The sequence below is a fragment of the Oncorhynchus mykiss genome, chromosome 1 (assembly GCF_057628025.1).
Source record: "Oncorhynchus mykiss isolate SJ-2025 chromosome 1, ASM5762802v1, whole genome shotgun sequence".
NCBI classification, from domain to species: domain Eukaryota; kingdom Metazoa; phylum Chordata; class Actinopteri; order Salmoniformes; family Salmonidae; genus Oncorhynchus; species Oncorhynchus mykiss.
In genome coordinates this window covers 23,111,280-23,131,694 of record NC_143022.1, presented here as the reverse complement: position 1 = coordinate 23,131,694, position 20,415 = coordinate 23,111,280, and the positions used below count along the sequence as shown (strand labels likewise).

The 20,415-nt window shown below is 43.4% G+C and overlaps 1 protein-coding gene across 1 annotated transcript in view; it reads right to left on the bottom strand.

The window, feature by feature from the left end:
• The window catches only part of LOC110508592 (potassium/sodium hyperpolarization-activated cyclic nucleotide-gated channel 2), a 102,309-nt gene that overhangs the window by 42,354 nt on the left and 39,540 nt on the right, over positions 1–20,415 (bottom strand). Inside the window, exons 3-4 of the mRNA XM_021589263.3 lie at positions 13,670–13,831; positions 3,656–3,874 (exon numbers count right to left, since the gene is read on the bottom strand). Coding sequence (XP_021444938.3) covers positions 3,656–3,874; positions 13,670–13,831 — 381 coding nt within the window. The remainder of the gene's footprint in view (positions 1–3,655; positions 3,875–13,669; positions 13,832–20,415) is intronic.

The following is a 20,415-nucleotide window of genomic DNA, read 5'->3' as shown; positions in this document are numbered from 1 at the left end:
GTTTGGGGCAAATCCAACAACACATCACTGGGTACCACTCTATAGATTTACAAGCATTGTGGTGGCTGCATCATGTTATGGGTATGCTCGTCATCATTAAGGACTGGGGTGTTTTTAAGGATAAAAATAAATAAATGTAGCCAAGAAGACACTGAATGTTCCTGAGTGTCTGAGTTACAGTTTTGCCTTAATTCTGCTTGAAAATCTATGGCAAGACCTAAAATGGTTGTCTAGAAATGATCAACAACCAATTTGACAGAGCTTAGAGAATTTAGAAAATAATAATGGTCAAATGTTGCACAATCCAGGTGTGGAAAACGAATAAAGGCTTACCCAGAAAGACTCACAGCTGTAATCACTGCCAAAGGTGATTTTAAAATGTATTGTCACAGGGGGGTAAATACTTATCTAATCAAGACACACTATATATACAAAAGTATGTGGACACCTCTTCAAATGAGTGGATTTGGCTATTTCAGCCACATCCGTTGCTGACAGATGTATAAAATCCAGCACACAGCCATGCAGTCTCCATAGACAATCAATGGCAGTAGAATGGCCTTACTGAAGAGCTCAGTGACTTTCAGCGTGGCACCGTCATAGTTTGCCACCTTTCCAACAAGTCAGTTCATCAAATTTCTGCCCTGCTAGAGCTGCCCAGGTCTACTGTACAGTAAGTGCTGTTATTGTGAAGTGGAAACGTCTAGGAGCAACAACGGCTCAGACGTGAAGTAGTAGGCCACACAAGCTCACAGAACGGACCGCCAAGCACTGAAGCGCATAAAAATCACCTGTCCTTGGTTACAACACTCACTACCGAGTTCCAAACTGCTTCTGGAAGCAAGATCAGCACAAGAACTGTTCCTCGGGAACAGCCGAGTAGCTGCACACAAGCCTAAGATCACCATGTGCAATGCCAAGCGTTGGCTGGACTGGTGTTAAGCTCGCCGCCATTGGACTCTGGAGTGATGAATCACCTTCTGGCTGTTCAACGGACCAATCTGGGTTTGGGATAGGCCAGGAGAAAATCAAATCAAATTTTATTTGTCACATACACATGGTTAGCAGATGTTAATGCGAGTGTAGCGAAATGCTTGTGCTTCTAGTTCCGACAATGCAGTAATAACCAACAAGTAATCTAACTAACAATTCCAAAACTACTGTCTTGTACACAGTGTGAGGGGATGAAGAATATGTACATAAGGATATATGAATGAGTGATGGTACAGAGCAGCATAGGCAGATACAGTAGATGGTATCGAGTACAGTATATACATATGAGATGAGTATGTAAACAAAGTGGCATAGTTAAAGTGGCTAGTGATACATGTATTACATAAGCATACAGTCGATGATATAGAGTACAGTATATACGTATGCATATGAGATGAATAATGTAGGGTAAGTAACATTATATAAGGTAGCATTGTTTAAAGTGGCTAGTGATATATTTACATAATTTCCCATCAATTCCCATTATTAAAGTGGCTGGAGTTGAGTCAGTGTCAGTGTGTTGGCAGCAGCCACTCAATGTTAGTGGTGGCTGTTTAACAGTCTGATGGCCTTGAGATAGAAGCTGTTTTTCAGTCTCTCGGTCCCAGCTTTGATGCACCTGTACTGACCTCGCCTTCTTGATGATAGCGGGGTGAACAGGCAGTGGCTCGGGTGGTTGATGTCCTTGATGATCTTTATGGCCTTCCTGTGACATCGGGTGGTGTAGGTGTCCTGGAGGGCAGGTAGTTTGCCCCCGTGATGCGTTGTGCAGACCTCACTACCCTCTGGAGAGCCTTACGGTTGAGGGCGGAGCAGTTGCCGTACCAGGCGGTGATACAGCTCGCCAGGATGCTCTCGATTGTGCATCTGTAGAAGTTTGTGAGTGCTTTTGGTGACAAGCCAAATTTCTTCAGCCTCCTGAGGTTGAAGAGGCGCTGCTGCGCCTTCTTCACAATGCTGTCTGTGTGAGTGGACCAATTCAGTTTGTCTGTGATGTGTATGCCGAGGAACTTAAAACTTGCTACCCTCTCCACTACTGTTCCATCGATGTGGATAGGGGGGTGTTCCCTCTGCTGTTTCCTGAAGTCCACAATCATCTCCTTAGTTTTGTTGACGTTGAGTGTGAGGTTATTTTCCTGACACCACACTCCAAGCTACCTGCTTGAATATATAGTGCCAACTGTAAAGTTTGGTGGAGGAGGATTAATGGGGCTGTTTTTCATGGTTTGGGCTAGGCTCCTTAGTTCCAGTGAAGGGAAATCTTAATGCTACAGCATAAAATGACATTCTAAACAATTCTGTGCTTCCAACTTTGGGGAAGGCCCTTTCCTGTTTCAGCATGACAATGCCCCCATGCACAAAGCGAAGTCCATACAGAAATGGTTTGTTGAGATCGGTGTGGAAGAACTTGACTGGCTTGCACAGAGCCCTGACCTCAAGCCCATCGAACAACTTTGGGATGAATTGGAACGCCAACTGCGAGTCAGGCCTAATCGCCCAACATCAGTGCCCGACCTTACTAATGATTGTGGCTGAATGGAAGCAAGTCCCTGCAGCAATGATCCAACATCAAGTGGAAAGCCTTCCAGAAGAGTGGAGGATGTTATAGCAGCAAAGGGGGACCAACTCCATATTAATGCCCATGATTTGGGAATGAGCTGTTCGACGAGCAGGTGTCCACATACGTTTGGTCATGTAGTGTATATTAGTGCTTTATTTTTCATCTTTATTTATATATATATATTTTTACATATGTTTGAATTTTTCTTCCACTTTGATAAGAGTATTTTGTGTATATCGTTGACAACAAATTACAATTAAATGCATTTTAATCCCACTTTGTAATAACAAAATGTGGCAAAGTTCAAGTGTGAATACTTTCTGAAGACACTGTATTACTGCACTATAGGAGCTAGAAACACAAGTATTCCTCTACACCTGCGATAACATCTTCAAATCATAGCTTTAACCAAAAATACTGAATACTGTATAAACTCCTCATTTCCCCTAGTTGCTCCCTGATACTGTATTGTGACCCAGAAAACAAGATGATTATCTCTCCAAGATCATTTTAAAAACTACGTTTGAGAGGGCCAGGAACAAGAGACAAGAGGAGCCAAACAGTAGATGACAGAAGCAGAGTTGGAGGTACTGTTCTCATCTGTGCTTCTTTGTTCTCAACATTAGCCAGATGCTGCAATTAGACAACAAAGCCGGACCAATTACTGCAACCCAGGGGGACGTGCTGCTACGGACTGAATAACACACTGCCAGATCACAGAAGATCTAAGAAGTAATATCCTTATAGAGCAATGTTCTCCTTCTTAAGAGACATGACCACATGCTTTGATGATCTGTGAGGACACTGAGACTGAGTGACACTGGCAGTGACAGGAATTTTCCTGAGTTTGTGACTTAACCAGGGAAAACTCCAGGCCATAGTTATAACTTATGTCTATGGCCCTGAATTTTCACCTGGTCATTGTAAATTGGCCCAGCATCCTCCGGGTTTGGCCGGGGTAGGCCACCATTGTAAATAAGAATTTGTTCTTATTAACTGACTTGCCTAGTTAAATAAAGGTTCAATAAATTTTTTTTTTTTTTTTTGTTAAATGGCTTAGACCTCATTGACGGCCTGGGATGAGTTGGAAGCTGTACCTACCTTCTCCTGGTACTGGCGCCGGGATGAGTCCAGGGACTGGATAAGGGCGGTAGCGTGGCCGATGAACATGGCGTAGCAGGTGGCTCCCACGATCATACTGAGCATGGTCAACCAGATATCAGACATGCTCTCTGGGGCTTGGCGCCCATAACCGATACACAGCATGTGACTCATGGCTTTGAACAGGGCAAAGGAGTACAGCTCGCTCCACGAGTCATTCTGGTGGGAGAGAAAGAGCAGGGTTTCTATTACGAAAGAGTGCATTATAGAGAAAGAGTAACACTGCAATAAAACCACATTTTCAATATCACTGTGCCGAAACAAGACTACGGTCAACCTAAAACTCTCAAATTCTAAGGCTTCAGTGAGAAATGAAAAGATAGTGGAAAGACAGAGAGAGAAAGATGGAGATAGAGAGAGAGGCAATAAAAGAAAGTGTGTGAAAAGCTGCAATCCCACTTCTGTAGTAGCTAAGACATTATGACTCCATTGTGCTAGCTAGCTGCTTGTTGAAGGCCTAATCACTCCAGCACAGTGCTGTTGGTTCAGGTGTAGAAGGCCACTTCAGACTGGGCTCTAATGAGGAGCCACTCTGCCTTTGATTTGTCTATACAGTGAGACTAGAGAAATGTTAAACACTCTCTCCTCAGCCCGCTAACAGCAACACTGACTAAAAAACGCTGCCTGGCTACAGGTTTAATCCTTTAGAGTGATGTCACTGCTTCTACTCAGCTAATTGTAGGACTGTTGGTTCGGAGATAGACTGTCCTGGCTGTACAAAGCAGAGCCAAAGAGAGCAGTCCCAACTGTCATTGATTGACTCCTTCTGGATTGGATTGTATCCGTTTTGAATTTCACTCGACCCTTTTTGCATTTCATTAAAAAATATTTTGTTGGGAAATGGTTCAGGGGGAAATAAAGGGAAATGTGAGGGAGGCATCAGATTGTTTTAAAATGTGACAGAGGGACGTGGATGGAAGGAAATAACGGGACGGTGATAGATAGGTGCTGATCTTGGGGGCACTCAGCACTGCCAACGGATGTGTATGCATGTGTGCTCATATGGCCCTTCCTCTCTCTCTCTGTGCTAGGGGCAGCTTCAGCCTCCGACCTGGTCCCAACACCTTGGGTGTGTGACAGAGGCAGAACTCTCTCTCTCCCTCTGTGCTAGGGGCAGCTTCAGCCCCCGACCTGGTCCCAACGCCTTGGGTGTGTGACAGAGGCAGAGCTCTCTCTCTCTGTGCTAGGGGCAGCTTCAGCCTCCGACCTGGTCCCAACGCCTTGGGTGTGTGACAGAGGCAGAGCTCTCTCTCTCTGTGCTAGGGGCAGCTTCAGCCTCCGACCTGGTCCCAACGCCTTGGGTGTGTGACAGAGGCAGAGCTCTCTCTCTCTCTTTCAAATCAATTTAAGGGCTTTATTGGCATGGGAAACATGTGTTAACATTGCCAAAGCAAGAGAACTAAACAATAAACAAAAGTGGAATAAACAATACAAATGAACAGTAAACATTACACTCACAAAAGTTCCAAAACAATAAAGACATTACAAATGTCATATGTGCAAATAGTTAAAGTACAAAAGGGAAAATAAATAAACATAAATATGGGTTGTATTTACAACGGTGTTGTTCTTCACTGGTTGCACTTTTCTTGTGGCAACAGGTCACAAATCTTGATGCTGTGATGGCCCACCCTGGTATTTCACTCAATAGATATGGGAGTTTGTAACAATTGGGTTTGTTTTCTAATAGCATTCTAGTTTGATAATAGCATTCTAGTTTGGTAAGTTAGTTTGGTCAGTTTTTTTCTTAATTCTTTCCAATGTGTCAAGTAATTATCTTTTTGTTTTCTCATGATTTGGCTGGGTCTAATTGTGTTATATTCTCCAGGACTAGCTTGCTTAGGGGACTCTTATCCAGATTCATATTTCTGTAGGTGATGACTTTGTTATGGAAGGTTTGGGAATCGCTTCCTTTTAGGTGGTTGTAGAATTTAGCGTCTCTTTTCTGGATTTTGATCATTAACGGATATCAGCCTAATTCTGCTCTGCATGCATTATTTGGTGTTTTACGTTGTATACAGAGGATATTTTTGCAGAATTCTACATGCAGTCTCAATTTGGTGTTTGTCCCATTATTGGTTGGTGAGTGGACCCCTGACCTCACAACCATAAAGGGCAATGGGTTCTATAAATGATTCAAGTATTTTTAGCCTGACCCTAATTGGTAGGTCAAATTTTATCTTCCTTTTGATGGCATAGTAGGCCCCTCTTGCCTTGTCTCTACGATCGTTCACAGCTTTGTGGAAGTTATGTGTGGCGCTGATGTAGACCAAGGTATGTATAGTTTTTGTGTGCTCCAGGGCAACGGTGTCTAGATGGCATTTGTATTTGTGGTCCTGGCAACTTGACCTTTTTTGGAACACCACGATTTTTGTCTTACGGTCAGGGCCCAGATTTGACAGAATCTGTGCAGAAGCTGTAGGTGCTGCTGTGGGCCCTCCTTGGTTGGGGACAGAAGCACCAGATCATCAGCAAACAGTAGACACTTGACTTCAGATTCTAGTAGGGTGAGGACGGGGGCTGCAGTTCTAGTGTCCTCGCCAATTCATTGATATATATGTTGAAGAGGGTGAAGTTTAAGCTGCATCCCTGTCTCACCCCACGGCCCTGTGGAAGGAAATGTGTGTTTTTTTGCCAATTTTAACTGCATACTTGATGTTTGTGTACGTGTGTTTTATAATGTCGGATGTTTTTCCCCCCAACACCACTTTCCATCAATTTGTACAGCAGACCCTCAAGCCAAATTGAGTCAAAAGCTTTTTTGAAATCAACAAAGCATGAGAATACTTTACCTTTGTTTTGGTTTGTTTGTCAATTAGGGTGTGCAGGGTGAATAAGTGGTCTGTTGTAAGGTAATTTTGTAAAAAGCCAGTTTGACATTTGCTCAGTACATTGTTTTCATTGAGGAAATGTGCGAGTCTGCTGTTAATGATAATGCAGAGGATTTTCCCAAGGTTGCTCTCTCTCTCTAACTCTCTCTCTGGTCTATCAGCATGCTGCCTACAGAGTGTGCCTGCCAGGCAAACACCAGCAGCAGCCCCTCACAAAGCTCTGAGATGGAAATAAACACGCACATTCATGCACACACATACACTATGTGCAAGGAAACACACACATCCATCTAATGGAAGATGAAGCCCCAATAAAAAACAAATCTATCAGTATGATGTGTACTCACAATCACCAGGCCTATTTGACATATGAGTTTAGGTAGCTAATAACTGTGCCAGAGCCAGAGGTAACGGTACAAACATGGATGAAAAAGGGCCACTATTGGAGGCATGTTGTAGCGAGCTGCTCTGGCTCGCTGTAGCTTATCTGAATTTACAGGATTTTATACTAACGTCTCTATGCTGCCTCACACACACACACACACAAACACACACACACACACACACACACACACAGAGTGTCTGTGATCTATAAACCCAGTCCCCAGTGCAGATGACTGAACAACCTCCACTGCACTGACACATTCATTTCCTATGTGTCTCGGTAGGACAATACCGTGTGTGTGTGTGTGGCACCACGTTAGTACTGCAGCCACAGAGCCAGGCAGCTGACAGTAATGCTGATCTATTAACAGAGAACAAGCATCCATCTCTACAGGTATGGGAGTGGAGCCCCACTGGGATCAAATAAGAAAACATGGGGGAGTACACAGGGCCACCAAGTCCTCCAATCCCCATAGCAATAAAATCAACAGACAGCCTGCATGGTGTTTAGACTAGAACAGGTGAGTCTCTCTATATATTCTGTACAGACTCTGATTCTCATAAGGCACTGGCTCTGAGGAAGACTGTGGAATGTGGGTGGTGCTCGATGTATGAAATTATCTCTGATGATCTGTTCCAAGATCCTGGAGGGAGGTGCGAGGTACAAGGATAAGGGGGTTCATGGTGTGTGTGGGTGTGTGAGGGTGCATGCCTGTGTGGTTGTGTGCATGCAGGTGGTCGTGGATGTGTGTGTGTGTGTGTGTGTGTGTGTGTGTGTGTGTGTGTGTGTGTGTGTGTGTGTGTGTGTGTGTGTGTGTGTGTGTGTGTGTGTGTGTGTGTGTGTGTGTGTGTGTGTGTAATGGTTGCTGTGGCTCAGAGTGTAACCTCTTCAGCTACATTTACCATATTAGCTGCCTTAACTGGTATGAGCATTTTTGCCAACCCTAAGGGCCAGGTAGGATGCTTGAAATATTAATGATCAGCTTGTGTGTGTGTGTGTGTGTGTGTGTGTGTGTGTGTGTGTGTGTGTGTGTGTGTGTGTGTGTGTGTGTGTGTGTGTGTGTGTGTGTGTGTGTGTGTGAGTGAGTGTGTTCTTGTCTGATGCTGCAGGGGTTAAAGATAAAGAGACAGTGATATAACACACACATCAGTCAAGTATACTTTGTGTGTGTGTGTGTGTGCGTGTGTGCATGCACACGTGCGCACTCGTGTGTAAGTGCATATGTCATTCATATGAGTAATTGTATTTTCCATGGCTGTTCTGCATCCTCTAACCGGATGATCCCTGGCAAGGGATTCGGATTACTCTACCCAGATCCAGGGATTTATTATAATAAGACCTATACAGTATACAGTACATCAAATGAAAGCACCTGGCCCTGACTTACATAACAGAGGGGACATTTTTTATTTGATTTAATTTGATCAGCCTTCTGTAAACTTAAATCCTGGCTTATAGCAGAACAGTCTGTGTCAATGGTCAGATCAGGGAGGGTCAGGTAACGCATACTAACATGATGACTGACTGTTTGATGGAGAGACCTTCTGGCAATTCTCTCCCACAGGGCCTAAAGCTAGTCGGCAGAAAGCCTCTCACACCTGAGTCTACAACAAGAACTCAAAGGGTTAAGTTTAGGTCCAAGTGGTTAAAGTTAGGGCTATGGCTTGGGGAAGGCATAAAACAAAAATGTGTGTGCATTTCTCTCTGTTCTCTGAGCAGCGTGGAGGTTGCAGTGTAGGGGAGCGGGATGCAGTGAGTAGTCAGGCAGCCACTCAAAGTGAACAAGTCTCGAGTGACATGGAGATGGATCATTTAACGCTGCGTCTTTCATTTGAAGCCATTCGCCTCTGGAGAGATGATGACCTTGATTGCTGGGAGATGCCTGCTCTCAGGCTGCGACTGATCACCGGGACAACTGTTCTCAGGGAAACTGGCGCGGAGTACACACAGAGAGAGAGCCCAGCTCTGAGCAACGTAAAGGGACCGAGATGCGTGTGTTCGTGTGTTTTTTATGTATTTTTTTATTTAACCTTCATTTTGGCAGGGTGTCATGCTGAGACCAAGGTCCCTTTTACAGATTCCTGTACACACATCAATACACGATACACATCAATATTCCTATTCACATCAACACACATTAATATAGACATTAATCTTCACGTCAATACACGAAAATCTAAACACAATCATAGAAAACAAACACATTCTTCAGTAAAAAGGTCCTCAATCAGCCGTTTTAATTGCCTTAGAGTCACCAATTCGTCACATTTTAGAGAGCCTTGGAGATTATTCAACAAGGAAGGTGCGAAAAAAACGAAGTAAGGTAGGCAGAAGTTTATGCAGCGGGGTTTATAAACATAAAGAGTGCAAAGCATTGATCTACAACTTCAAAGAGGGCCAGCCTACTTTCTGATACAGAATGCAATGATGTGTACTGAACCCATCCCCTTACTAAAGTGTAGTGAGCTATGGATGAGTTACTTCAGACTTCTTTTGAGGTAGATTGGTAGATTTTCCAGACCCAGATTAAATCTACTCCTGGACTATAAAGCATCCTCAGTGGAGAATCTCAATCTGAAAGTGTTTTTAGTCCAGGAATAGGCTTCATCTGTGTCTCAACCTGGCCTCAGGGCAATTCATGAGATTCCGTATGTACATCTGTTCCCTTCCATTTAGTACGATACATTACATTACATTTAGTACCTTACGTTACATTATGAATGGAATAGTGGTCGTGCAATATCATACTAATTAGAGGACGTATAGTATCATACGTCTTACCCCAGTCCTACAATAGCATACGAATTAGATGATGTAACTTATCATACGTCTTGTAGGACATTTGGAGGCTCCTCAGTGGAGGAAGGGGACGACCATCCTCCTCAATTAATTTCATAAAAATGTAATAGTGAAACATTAAAAGATTTTTATTTTTAGATAAAAACTATACTAAATATATTCACATCACCAAATAAAACACACTGGTTTGCAACGAAGGTCTACAGTATCCTCAGCAGCATTGTGTAGGGTAGCACCATGGTGTAGCCCGAGGACAACTAACTTCAATACAAAACCTAGGAGGCTCATGGTTCTCACCCTCTTCCATAGACTTACACAGTAATTATGAAAACTTCCGGAGGACGTCCTCCAACCTCTCAGAGCTCTTGCAGCATGAACTGACATGTTGTCCACCCAATCAAAGCTTCAGAGAATGTATCTAGTACTGAAAGCATAAGCTACATCTTGCTAGCGCTGTAGTTCATAAAATGTGATGAGTAGTTGACTCAAATAGGGAGAAAGACAACAGTTTTGAACAAATTAATTTCTTCCAAAATTAAGGAGAAGCGAGAGAGAGAGCTAGCTATATTTCATAGTATAGATATTCTTCACTTCACTTTCACCTTCTTAGCTAGCATCGAATGCAGCAAGCTAATTTAGCTTACTCAAACACCTGGATCAAACAGAAAGGGATGCTATGTTAGCTAGCTAACTATGGCAATCCAACACTAGAACTCTTCCACCAGTTTAACCGCTAAATTGCTTGCAGCTGAGTGTACACTGTGCTGCATGATTGTAGCTGGTTTACTAATGCGTTACTTCTACTAGCTATGTTGACTATGACGTGACAATTATGTAGGCTGTGTGTAGTGGTTAGCAGTCATGATATGCAGGTTGCAAATGTTTTTTTCGCCTGGTCACAGACAGCTGATGTGTTTAGGTAAATTATCTAAACACGTCTGGTCCACAAGTGAAGGGAAAAGGTGAAAGGACACATATAGATAGATGTGAGAAGGAATTATATATACAACAAGCTGTTTGTAAGTGGCTGCCATGAAAGTGATCTGTGTTTGCACGTGATCAGGGGTGTATTCATCGTTGAAAAACGTTTCTTAACGGAAGCAATCCAAACGGAGATAAACATACCTGAATTTGTCCAATAGAAACTCTCATTTGCAACTGTTGGACTAATGATTATAACCTAGATGCAGGCAACAGTGTGCAATCCGGTATTGAATGTGTCACTGTCTGTCACCTTGATTACAAAAAATGATCATGACTTGTGCACGCACGTTGCAAACTTTCATTCATAGGCTAGGTTGTAGCAATCTCTTGATGGGTACTGGGAAAATTTTAGTATCATGTCGTAGCCTAAACCTATCGATGTTACATTGAGCTGGGCTAGTGGGATATGAATGATAGTCATCCAATATGCTGTAATAAAAATAAGGCTATGTTCAAGTGTAGGAAAGGATGAAACAGAGTCTGTCTGTGCCACCAGTAAGTACAGATAGTATGATAAATCCCCTCGCACAGTCCCTGTAGCCGGATAACTTTCTCATAGCTTAAGGAAGGAAATGCTGTAGGAATGCTCAACCGGTGCTCATTCAGCCGACAGAAACTTTCAACCGGTTCTCCCCATTAAGCAGCGAGTCGGAGTCAGAGGCCGAGCCTTCTCTGGTCTCTACTCCTCCCATTACGGGGTCTGGGACGCCGAAGCCTCCCACCATTAGCTCTGACAAATTGAAAACCCTAGTCATTGGCGACTCCATTACCCGCAGTATTAGACTTAAAACGAATCATCCAGCGATCATACACTGTTTACCAGGGGGCAGGGCTACCGACGTTAAGGCTAATCTGAAGATGGTGCTGGCTAAAGCTAAAACTGGCGAGTGTAGAGACTATAGGGATATTGTTATCCACGTCGGCACCAAAGATGTTAGGATGAAACAGTCAGAGGTCACCAAGCGCAACATAGCTTCAGCGTGTAAATCAGCCAGAAAGATGTGTCGTCATCGAGTAATTGTCTCTGGCCCCCTACCAGTTAGGGGGAGTGATGAGCTCTACAGCACAGTCTCACAACTCAAACGCTGGCTGAAAACAGTTTTCTGCCCCTCCCAAAAGGTAGAATTTGTAAATAATTGGCCCTCTTTCTGGGACTCACCCACAAACAGGGCCGCCCCCAGGTGGTAAAGGTAGGTAACAACACATCCGCCACGCTGATCCTCAACACAGGGTCCCCTCAAGGGTGCGTGCTCAGTCGCCTCCTGTACTCCCCGCCTCCTGTACTCTCCTGTACTCTCCTGTACTCCCTGACGACTCCGACACCATCATCAAGTTTTGCCAATGACACAACAGTGGTAGGCCTGATCACTGACAATAATGAGACATCCTATAGGGAGGAGGTTAGAGACCTGGCTGTGTGGTGCCAGGACAACAACCTCTCCCTCAACGTGATCAAGACAAAGGAGATGATTCTGGACTACAGGAAAAAGAGGACCGAGCATGCACCCATTCTCATCAACGGGGCTGCAGTGGAGCAGGTTGAGAACTTCAAGTTCCTTGGTGTCCACATCACCAATAAACTAACATGGTCCGAGCACACCAAGACAGTTGTGAAGAGGGCAAGACAAAACCTATTCCACCTCAGGAGACTGAAAAGATTTGGCATGGGTCCTCAGATCCTCAAAAGGTTCTACAGCTGAACCATCGAGAGCATCCTGACTCGTTGCATCACTGCCTGGTATGGCAACTGCTCGGCCTCTGACTGCAAGGCACTACAGAGGGTAGTGCGAACAGCCCAGTACATCACTGGGGCCAAGCTTCCTGCCATCCAGGACCTCTATACAAGGCGGTGTCAGAGGAAGGCCCTAAAAATTGTCAAAGACTCCAGCCACCCTAGTCATAGACTGTTCTCTCTGCTTGCCGTGTGGCAAGCGGCACTATTCAGCAAGCGGTACTGTTCTCTCTGCTACCGCAGGGCAAGCGGACAAGGCTCCGCTGATAGCCAGGTGTAGCAGTGGTAAGGTTTTGGGACTGCTGTTGGTACTGCTGTTGGGACAGCTTTATGTTGGTCCTAACAGTTTGTGGGTACCGTTTGTCACCGTTATAGTGTGATTCATGTATTGTTTAGTGTTGTGTTGTGTAGTGATTTTGCCGGCATGCACACCCCAATATATATATTTTTTGCCCCACCAATATTTATATGCTAAAATTGCCGCAGCTCCTACGTAACCTTCTGTCTTCAGTAGCCAGAGAAAATGTAACACATCATACTTTCGGAGATGCAAACATTAACGTAAAATACCAAACGTATGTCCAGTGAGTCCAGTCTGGTGTACGGGAACAGGCTCCTAGAGTACGGAATGGATCTAAAATCTAGAGCAGGGTTGTCAAACATACAGCCCGCGGGGAAAACAAAACCCAGTATACTTTTAAATTACTAAAACCAAATCGAAACTGTAGAAATTATAGTGGACTTAAATTCATACAGTCTCTTGACTGTGTCCAGCTCACAATAATCACAGAAATGAAAGCTAGACAGTCAGGGAGCGAAAAAAAAAAAAAAACGATTGATACAGGACTATGTTTAGCAAATTTGGACCGCGAGGGAATGTAACCTATTTTCAGTGCAGCCCTCCGGACCTCATTGAAGACAGAATGCGGACCTTGGGGGAAATCTTTTGACACTCCCGCTCTAGAGTGTGTATTAATGCCGTGTTCAAAACAACTGGGAAAGGGGAACTCGGAAATCCTCGATATCTAACTTCAGTGCATTCAAAACAACTGAGAACTCAGACTGGGAAAAATCGATTTGAGCGGTATTCCAACTCTGAATTCCAACTCGAGAACTTGGGCCTCTTTTGCGAGCGCCACTTTCTGACCTGAAGATCACTGACATCATGATTTGACCTAATATTTTTTCCCAGTTGTTTTGAACATGGCATTAGCAGCACTTACCACCATCTTGTTAAGGGAGACCCAGCAGTCCTGGGGGAAATCCTGCAGCATGGGAACCAGGAACTGCAAACAGCCATCCCAGTGACACAGCAGCAACATCATACCAATCAGGTTGAAGATACGCATCACTGCACTGGCCAGGTCATAGGTCATATGGAAGATCTGTCACGAGAGGGACAGAAAGAGAGGACAGTCAGTGGTGTGTAACACCTTATTCAGTCACAATTTCACATGGATTTAGCTTACGTTAACAAAGACAATGAACACATGATAAAACATTTAAAAAGATGGAGCCAGATTACATTATTTGCATTATCTGGTTACAACAGGATATGGACAGGATTTGGATTCATGATTGGATTAGTTATCGAAATTCAGTAAGTAAGTTTGCCGATACCGATTATGCACAGTTGCTTTTCTGAACTCACAGCTGTTGCATTTTCGTAAGTTACCTTGAGAAATGAAGCACACCAAATAACTTCTGTGATGATGACACTAATTTCCTGCACTCATCAGGCACTAATAGCTCTGTTGAGATGAACATGATCAAGAGAGATACAGTAAGTATGGAATGTCAAAAATCTCAATCAATCAGACATAAGACAGCTATCCTCCCTCATTCTCCCTTCCTTCCCTTCCTCCACTCACCCCTCCTCCTCTCCCTCCCTCCCCTTTCCTTCCCTCTCCAAGACCAAGGCTTGTCCTATTATGGTGAGTGTTTGTTTAGAACACCCAGCCCTGAGTGATGCACTGGTGTTGTGGTCACAGCCTTGTAAACACTTCTCAGCTGTGGCCCTTTGGCTGTGGTCAAAGGGCCTGTCTCCCTATCGTGCAAGTGTGCATGCGTGTGTGTTCCAGAAAAACCCTGCAGGAGAACCAATTAAGCCCCCAAAAACATAAGACCAAAAGGCTACCACACCTGAGACAGGAGAAGTTGCCCTATATAGTAACTAGGCCATTAACACCCCTCTACGAAGACAGGGGAGAGAAGAGATGCTCCCGACTGTTGTTTACAATGTAGAGCTCCAACAGAGTGTTAGCCAGGCGATTCAGTCATCTTACAAGACCTCACTCACGCCAACCCGTGGGTTTAAAGCTTAACTGAATGCAAAATTAGAACCTGCTCTGATATACAACAGAAGGCTGGAATGTATCCCTTTGCTGTTTCTCCAAGTGACTGTATTGGAATATCTGTGGTGAAAAAGGCCAAGCAAGCATCCTTTTGTATCACCTCTTTCCAGCTTTGTCTCAAAAGCCCTACAATTAAAAACAAACTCCCTGTGTTACCGAGGCACCTGTGTTTCCTGTGTTTGGGTGGTACTGTATGTGGGTGTTTTTCAAGGTGCCTGCACAGCTGTTTCTGCTTGTGTATAATTTACCCGCAGTGCACACATATCTAAATAAATGCAGTGGCTTGTCACTGTTAAAAATGTAGTGTTTTGTAACACTAAAACACTAAAACTAGTGGTAACTGAGCTGCCAATACCTTAAAGGAGACAGCACCTTAACTTTGCTGGAGGATTGAAACACATGGTTGTGAGGGTATTGGGACAGATTTAAGGTGTACTGAAACATTCACCCTGAGGTGTTCTGAAACATGAAATGGTACCACACATCACATAATCAGGAGATGTGCAACACTTTTTTCAAGTCATGATTGAAGGTTAAAATGCTTGATCTTTTATTTTCTAATTATCAAATGACCACAAAACATTAATGGGTCTTTTCCATTTTATATTGATAAAGTAGGACAGTTCAAAGATTTGTAAGGTATTTATCACATTATTCTTCAAAATCAACAGAAATGTGGCATAAAATCAAATCAAATTTTATTGGTCACAAACACATATTTAGCAATGTTATTGCGGGTGTAGTGAGATGCTTGTGTTCCTAGCTCCAAAAGTGCAGTAATATCTAACAATTCACAACAATACACACAAATCTAAAAGTAAAATAATGGAATTAAGAAATATATACAGTAGAATAGAATACAGTATATACATATGAAATGAATAAAGCAGTGTGTAAACATTATTAAAGTGACTAGTGTTCCATCATTAAAGTGACCAGTGATTCCACATCTATGTATATAGGGCAGCAACCTCTAAGGTGCAGGGTTAAGTAACTGGGTGGTAGCCGGCTAGTGATGGCTATTTAACAGTATGATGGCCTTGAGATAGAAGCTGTTTTTCAGTGTCTCGGTACCAGCTTTTATACACCTGTACTGACCTCGCCTTCTGGATGATAGTGGGGTGAACAGGCCGTGCCTTGATGATCTTTTTGGCCTTCCTGTGACATCGGGTGCTGTGGGTGTCCTGGAGGGCAGGCAGTCTGCCCTCCAGGACAGTCTGTTGAAGAGGTGCTGTTTGGCCTTCTTCGCTAAACTGTCTGTGTGGGTGGACCATTTCAGATGGTCAGTGATGTGTACACTGAGGAAATTAAAGCTTTCCACCTTTACAGTGTGGATAGAGACGTGCTCCCTCTGCTTTTTCCTGAAGTCCACAATCATCTCCTTAATTTTGTTGACGTTGAGGGAGAGGTTATTTTCCTGGCACCACTCCGCCAGGGCCCTCACCTTCTCCCTGTAGGATGTCTCTTCATTGTTGGTAATCAGGCCTACTATGGTTGTGTCATCTGCAAACTTGATAATTGAGTTGGAAACGTGTGTGGCCACACAGTCATGGGTGAACAGGGAATACAGGAAGGGGCTGAGTATGCACCCTTGTGGGGCCCCAGTGTTGAGGATCAGTGAAGGGGAGGTGTTGTTTCCTACCTTCACCACTTGGGGGCGGCCCGTCAAAGTCCTGGGCCCAGTTGCACAGGGCGGGGTTCAGACCCAGGACCCAGAGCTCAATGATGAGCTTGGAGGGTACTATAGTGTTGAAGGCTGAGCTATAGTCAATTAACAGAATTCTTACATTGGTATTCCTCTTGTCCAGATGGGGTAGGGCAGTGTGCAGTGCAATAGCGATTGCATCGTCTGTGGATCTATTCGGGCGATAAGCAAATTGAAGTGGGTCTAGGGTATCAGATAATGTAGCTGTGATATGATCCTTAACTAGCCTCTCAAAGCACTTCATGATGACAGAAGTGAGTGCTACAGGGCGATAGTAAGTTAGTTCAGTGTTCAGATTGAATATGTCCGTAAACACTCCAGCCAGCTGGTCTGCGCATGCTCTGAGGTTGCGGCTAGGGATGCCATATGGGACGGCAGCCATGCGAGGGTTAACACGTTTAAATGTCTTACTCACGTCGGACACATTGAAGGCGAGCCCACAGTCCGTGGTAGAGGTCCACATTGATGGCACTGTGCTATCCTCAAAGCAGCGAAGAAGGTGTTTAGCTTGACTTGGAGCAAGACGTCGGTTTTCTCTTTGTAATCCGTGATTGTCTGTAGACCCTGCCACATATGTCTCGTGTCTGAGCCGTTGCATTGCGACTCCACTTTGTCTCTGTACTGGCGTTTGCCTGTTTGATTGCCTCATGGAGGGGATAACTACACACTTTGTATTTGACCATATTCCCAGTCACCTTGCCATGGTTAAATGCGGTGGTTTGCGCTTTCAGTTTAGCACGAATGCTGCTATCTATCCATGGTTTCTGATTTGGGTAGGTTTTAATAGTCACAGTTGGAACAACATCCCTTATACACTTCCTGATGAACTCAGTCACCATGTTTGTGTATACATCAATGTTGTTATCCGAGGCTACCCGGAACATATCCCAGTCCGTATGATCAAAACAATCTTGAAGCGTGGATTCCGATTGGTCAGACCAGCATTGAATAGACCTTAGCACGGGTACTTCCTGTTTGAGTTTCTGCCTATAGGAAGGGAGGAGCTAAATGGAGCTGTGATCTGATTTGCCAAAGGAAGGGCAGGGGAGGGCATTGTCAGCATCCCGGAATAGAGAATATTAGTGGTTGAGTGTTTTTCCAGCACGGCTACTACAGTCAATGTGTTGATAGAACTTCGGTAGCGTTTTCCTCAAATTTGCTTTGTTAAAATCCCCATCTACAATAAATGCGGCCTCAGGATATGTGGTTTCCAGTTTGAAGAGAAACAATATTTATAAATCAATCAATGCTCCAAGAAACACACCTGCTCCAAAAACACTTATATAGTCATTTCTACAAGCTGCTGCTTTTTCATCAGCCCCAAACAAAACTGAAGCTGTAATCATAATGATTCTAACAAACTTTCTTGGGTAGAGGTGAAGACAAAGAAGGCAGAATCAATTTCCTTAAATGTTTCCATAATGGAAAGAAAATTCCCTTTATTAATGAGTATACTCCAAATTCATATGATCCTATGTTTTTTTGATTCTCTGAACAGCATATTGTTAGAATTAACTGAATTCCATCTGGTTATTGAGAAAGGCATGAATGCCATTTTGGACATTCAAAACAAAGACCAACTACTGTCACGACTTGCGTCGCCGGCTTACTAGCCGCTACCGATCCCTTTTTCCTTTTCTAGTTGATTTGTCTGTGTTCCTTTTCACACCTGGTTTCAATTGCGTTTATTTCTGTGTGTATATAGGGCACCTGTTACCAGCCTTAATTCGTGCAGGATTAGACTTGTGTGTATTGCGCTCGATTGTATTTGATGTTTGTTGTTTTTCACTATTATGCACGTGTGTGTAAAGTGTCGGAACTGTGTTTGTTCCTCCGTGCGTTTGCACGAGTTTCTGAGTATTCGAGAGCGTAGTTTTGGGATTTTTGTCTGTGCCGTTTTGTATTGGTGGACTAAATTATTAAACACGCTTCCCTGCTCCCCACATCCCTGCTCTCCTGCGCCTGACTCCTACACCTCTCACCAAGACGCATTTTATCACAACTACAACCAAGGCTCTCCAGTATATACTCTCTGATTACAACCTTATTGATGCCTGGTGAGCACATAATCCTGAATCAAAAGAGTGCACTTATTACTCAAACAGCCATAAATCTTTCTCACGAATGGATTGCATAGTATTATCTACACCTCTAGTTCTATCTTCAACATATGAGCTTGTCTGACCACTACGCTTAATACTGACAACTTCACATTTCGGAATCTCCTAAAGAAGCCAGAAGATGGCATTTCAACATTTCATTACTACAGAATCAAACGTTCTTTGATCGATTTGAAATGTGACTAAATTAATTCATAATGATCAATAAAAATTAAGTCGATGACCCCTGGATACTATGGGATGCTGCCAAAGGTTTTATTAAAAATAATGCAAACGTTAACTGCGTTAAAGCGTTCTCAACAAACTCTTTTCAGACCAGGTAGCTATTACTCTTTCCAAAGTCAAGACAGAACATATTTATTGATCAGGCAGAGAGCAGAATTTGCCATCCATCAAGTCAGACTCAACCATTACTTCCATGGTAATTGTCCCAGTTGTTTACTGGCCAACACGCTATGCAGTAATGATCAATTAACTGATTGAATTTATTGAATCTGGAACAGGGGAATTACTGTCAGAACCCAAATTCATCAGTCAAAGATTCTCAAGCTTCTATAAAGAACTGTACATCTCTGATTGTAAATCCACACCAAGCCAGACTAGGTACTTTCTAAAATAATTACGAACTCTTCTTCTCTCAACAGAGGAAGCCACCTTGCTGGGAGCTTAAATCTCTCTCAATGAATTAAAAAGGGGATTGGATAGCATGAATAAAGGCAAATCACCTGGATGGGACAGTATTTCTTCCTGAGGTCTATTAAAAATGTTGTAATCAATTAGGTCCACTATTGCTCAAAATGATTAATATAGCAGTTCACAAAGGTTCATTTGGGAGAGATGTGAATAGAGCACTAATTTCACTTTTATGAAAAAAAGGTAAGGATACCACCCAGTGTTCTCACTATTGCCCCCTATCTTAGACAAATACAGATAAAAAACTGTTTTCCAAAATGTTGTCGTCTCGAGACTTACCCAAATTAGGCCACACAGACCAAGCGGGTTTGTTATAAAGTGTTTATACTCGGATAACCTCTGTCGACTATTACATATCTTAGATCCTTCATCAGAAACAACAGCTCCTTGGGCTGTATCTCTTGATGCAGAAAAAGCTTTCGATAGACTAGAATGGTCATACCTCTTGGTCTGTCTTGGAACATATGGGTATTGGCTCCAATTTCATTAATATGATTAAAACACTTTTTGCAAAACCCTCAGCCATACTGTATATTCCTTAAACAATGTCAACTAAGCTGTGGTCCTATTACTACTCACACAATTTATATTTGGCACAAAATTAAAAAACATTGTAACTGGGAATCAAAATGGCATGCCCATACTGAAATATTACACAATAATGCTTTGCAATCTCGAGGGTGGCCTTTTGCATCCCCACAATGATCTAAATGTGCAATCCATACCCATGCCAATATCATGGACAGCAATGGTTTGAGAACATCCCAAGATTTGAAAGATACATACACATTACCAGGCAACTCCTTTTTTCTATATTTACAACATACACTATATATACAAAAGGAAGTTTGACACCTCCTGAGCTTCGTGGATTGGGCTATTTCAGCCACACCTGTTGCTGACAGGTGTATAAAATCAAGCACACAGCCATGCAATCTCCACTGCCTAGCTGGCAGTCCAACGAACAAATCTGAGAACGCTGTCTGCCCGAATGCATAGTGCAAACTGTAAAGTTTGGTGGAGGAATTGGTGGTCTGGGGCTGTTTTTCATGGTTCAGGCTAGGCCCCTTAATTCCAGTGAAGGGAAATCTTAATGC